The 4935-nt window shown below is 41.9% G+C and overlaps 1 protein-coding gene across 1 annotated transcript in view; it reads left to right on the plus strand.

Moving 5' to 3' along the window:
- Positions 1–3510, plus strand: part of LOC107739837 (sperm-associated antigen 1-like) — a 17533-nt gene extending 14023 nt beyond the window's left edge. The window contains exons 10-11 of the mRNA XM_016552048.1: positions 756–1058; positions 3234–3510. Coding sequence (XP_016407534.1) covers positions 756–1058; positions 3234–3362 — 432 coding nt within the window. The 3' untranslated portion in view covers positions 3363–3510. The remainder of the gene's footprint in view (positions 1–755; positions 1059–3233) is intronic.
- The last annotated feature ends 1425 nt before the right edge of the window (positions 3511–4935 follow it).

The following is a 4935-nucleotide window of genomic DNA, read 5'->3' on the forward strand; positions in this document are numbered from 1 at the left end:
CACACACACACACACACTCTCTCTCTCACACACACACACACTCAGACACACACACACACACACAATCATGCTCACATACACACACTCACACACACACTCACACACACACTCACTCACACACACACACTCACACTCTCTCTCACACACACACACACACACATTTACTTAGCTATCAAAATGGGGACATTACATAGACTTCTATTGTTTATATATCTAGATAGATAGTTATTTTATAAGCTAATCCTAACCCACACCCTACCCCTCACAGAAAACTTTCTGCATTTTTACAATTAAAAAAAAAAAGTTTTTTATAAATTTGACCCCAAAATATGGTTAAGTAGGTACACATACTCACACACACACACTCACACACGTACACTCACTCACTCACTCACTCACACACACACACACAGGTTTGTTTTTGTGAATTGTGGGGACATTCCATAAAGCGCAATGGTTTTTATACTGTACAGACTGTATGTGCTATTGCCCTACACCAACACTACCCCTAAACCTACCCCTTACAGGAAACTTTGTGCATTTTTACTTTCTCAAAAAAAACTCACTCATTTGAAAAATGGGGTCATGTGGTAATGTCCTCATAAATCACCTTCTCCTTGTAATACCTGTCATACCCATGTCATTATACAAATTTGTATCATCATATGTCACAAAAACGCAAACACACTCACACACACTCACACACAGATAAACACTCACACACAGAGCACAGGTCTGAGGTCATCTCTCTGCAGGTGGATGATGATGATGAAGATGAGGGCAGCAGTGCAGTCGGGCCGTCCGTCTCCCTGCGGTCGTCTAACACGTTTGAGTTTGGTCAGGCGCTGAACAGTGCTCTCTCTGGTGGTGACCTGCTGACCTGCGCTGAGCTCATGCGCTCCGTCACTTCCGAATGCCTGCCGCGGCTCATCGGCACACAGCTGGACGGACACACGCTGGGCTTCATCATACGGGCGCTGAACACACACCTGCTGCACACACACCCCGAGCTGGTGTTCCAGCACCTGCAGCAGCTGCAGACGGCACGCAGACTCACGGTGAGCAAACCACACGCCAACAAAGATGACAACAACACTCCAATGCACTAGCAACACGTTAACCACACGCTAACAACACACCAATGACATGCTAACAGCACGCCAACAACACGACAGTCAACGACACACTAACAACACACCAACCACATGCAACAAACATGCTAACACATGCCAATCACACACACTAACAACACGCCTACCACACACCAATCACACGCTAACAACACGCCTACCACCCACCAACAAACACGCATACCACACGCCAATCACTCGCCTACCACACGCCAACCATATGCTAACACATGCGTCAATCACACACGCAACAACACGCCAACACATGCCAACCACACGCTGACAACACACCAACACACGCCTACCACATGGCAACAGCACACCAACCACATGCAACAGCATGCCAACAAACACGCCTACCACACACCAACCACATGCTAACACATGCCAACCACACACCTACCACACACCAACAAACACGCTAACACCCGCCAACCACACGCAACAACACGCCAACAAACACACTAACACATGCCAACCACACGCCTACCACACACCAACAAACAGGCTAACACATGCCAACCTCAAGCTAACACATGCCAACCACACACCAACAAACACGCTTACACACGCCAACCACACGCAAACAAACATGCTAACACACACCAATCACACGCTGACAACACGCCTACCACACGCCAATCACACACCAACAACACGCAAACATCATGCCTACCACACGCCAATCACACACCAACAACACGCAAACATCATGCCTACCACACGCCAACCACACGCTAACACATGCCAATCACAAGCCTAACACATGCCAATCACACACCTACCACATGCAAACAAACATGTTAACACACGCAACAACACACCAACAAACACGCTAACCCATGCCAACCACACGCTGACAACACACCAACAACACACCAATCACACGCCTACCACACGCCAACCACATGCTAGGGCTGTGCAATTAATCGAAATACGGTTTTGATTTTGGCTTCCTATGATTATGAAAATGCAATAATCAAGATAAAACGATTATTATGCACCATTTCACCCCTTTCCAGCTGTGCGCTTTCACTCCACCATAAAAGCCCAAACTTCACGTGCAAATCGGTATGTAACAACTTTTGCAAAATGGGACGTGCTTGATTTATTAAAGTTTATTCGATTTATATATGTTAAAAACCCGAAAGAAAACGTGCGCTGATTCAGAGTATTTCTGTGGTGCGCGGAGACGGAACAGATGCCGACAAGTAAAAAGTAAACTTTTAGTTTAAGGTGCGTGTCTAAACGGTCAAATACACGCAAAAATATGTCAAAATGTGGCGCTTAATGATTTTTCACGTAAACCCTCGTCGATCTTGTCTTAAGTAAATGTAAACAGTTGAGAATGAAAATACGTGTTTAACAGTATATTGGATCCGTGCAGCTCTTAAAGTGACAGCAGGCTGTACATTCCTGCAGACTTTGCTTACTATTAATCAAACAACAAAACTCACTGCTCTGGACTGATGGATATTTGTAGCATCAATAATAAACAAAGCAAGTTGAATTCTTACAGTAAAACATGTCCTTTGCTGTTTTTGTTTTTATTGTATTACTGACTGTTTCATTATTTTTCAATATTTTGTTTAACTTATATAAGTTCTCAAGTATTGAGAATTGTGGAATTTTGCTGGTGTCTAAAATGATGTCATAGCAACCTTGTTTAAAGGAAATCTATATTTGATATATCGCTATCTTTAAATAAATTACTCATATAAAGTTTTGGTCATATGGTACACTCACTCGTGTTAAATAATCCTGATTACAATATTGACCAAAATATTCGTGATTATGATTTTTGCCATAATCGAGCAGCCCTACCACATGCCAACAACACGCTTACATAATATTTATATTTAAGCGCATATTTAAGATCAAGAAACAAACTCGTAATAGTGGACAGCAGGACAAGTCCCTGATCAGCCAATCAGAAGACAGTGCTGGGTTGAGGAACGTGTGTGTGCATTATTTAGTGGGCAGAACAATCATAAACACACTGCAAGTGTCATTATCAGTGTGTTAAAGCGTTTTCTCATCTGTGTGTGTGTGTGTGTCTGTGTGTGTGTGTCTGTGTCTGTGTCTGTGTGTGTGTGTGTGCAGATGGTGCTGATGTTGTTGGACGGTGAGGATCGCACACAGCTCTCACAGATCTTCCAGAAGCTTCATGCAGTGCAGACTCAAGCTTTCTCACAAAATGACGTCACAAACCTGGCCAACAAATACCTGTGACGCTCCTTCAGCCTTCCCATGATTCCACACTCATTGTCACTGGACGGCTGTGAGATGAGGAAGCAGGACGGACCATCAGAAACACACTAGAACACACACACACACTCACAGACACACACACACTCACACACACACACAGACACACACACACACACACACACAGACACACACACACACACACACACAGATACACACACACTCACAGACACACACACTCACAGATACACACTCACACACACACACAGATACACACACACTCACAGACACACACACACACAGATACACACTCACACACACACACAGATACACACACACTCACAGACACACACACTCACAGATACACACTCACACACAGATACACACACTCACAGATACACACTCACAGATACACACTCACAGATACACACTCACAGATACACACTCACAGATACACACTCACAGATACACACTCACAGATACACACTCACAGATACACACTCACAGATACACACTCACAGATACACACTCACAGATACACACTCACAGATACACACTCACAGATACACACTCACAGATACACACTCACAGATACACACTCACAGATACACACTCACAGATACACACTCACAGATACACACTCACAGATACACACACACAGATACACACTCACAGACACACACACACAGACACATACACACACACAGATACACACACACACACACACACACTTCAACAGCACATGCATTCACAGAGCTGCGAGTGTAAAACAGTTTTCAGAATGATGTATGTTTCGTTGTGAAAAGCAGGTTTAGTTCTCAGTTCTCGATGTAAGATGATTTTATTGCTTTACTGAACTATAAACGAGAGTTCAGGTCAATAAACTACCGTCTCATTATTCTGGAGATCCTGCCTGTGTTTCAGCAGCGCACAAACAAGTGATTCATGCAGTACTGTTATTATTATTAATACACCACCCTACATCATATCTGCTGATTAAAATCCAGGTCGTTTCTTAATAATTTTGTGCTGCTGATTCTGGGTCTGTTTTGCTGGAGCACATCACACTTTCAACAGAATATAAAACATTTCGTGCTATTTTTGCTTTTGAGAATCATTTGTGTGTGAATTAATCTGGTATTCTCCATTAATCAGCAGAAAAACACAAACACGACTCCTGTCTGAATCTGAGCCACATTAAACCGTCTGATCAGGTATTTGATGCGTAGCCCTGGTTTCCACTTAGAAGAAAGAAAAACACTCTGATAAACTACAGATACTTTTTAAATTTACTTGAGTAAAGTAAAAATACTTCACTAATGTCTGCCTAACTGCTTATTATATTAAAATAGTCTAAATCTAAATTTAAACTAGTGCTGGGCAATGATTAATCGCATCCAAAATAAAAGTTGTTGTGTACGTAATATATGTGTGTGTACTGTGTATATTTATTATGTATATATAAATACACACACATGCATGTATATATTTAAAATATATGTTATGTTAATATATTAAATATATTTATATATAATATAAATTGTATGAATATAAATATATACATGTAAATATTTTCAAAATATATACTGTATGTGTG

The sequence above is a fragment of the Sinocyclocheilus rhinocerous genome, unplaced genomic scaffold (genome assembly GCF_001515625.1).
Source record: "Sinocyclocheilus rhinocerous isolate Xijiao unplaced genomic scaffold, SAMN03320098_v1.1 scaffold645, whole genome shotgun sequence".
Lineage (NCBI taxonomy): Eukaryota > Metazoa > Chordata > Actinopteri > Cypriniformes > Cyprinidae > Sinocyclocheilus > Sinocyclocheilus rhinocerous.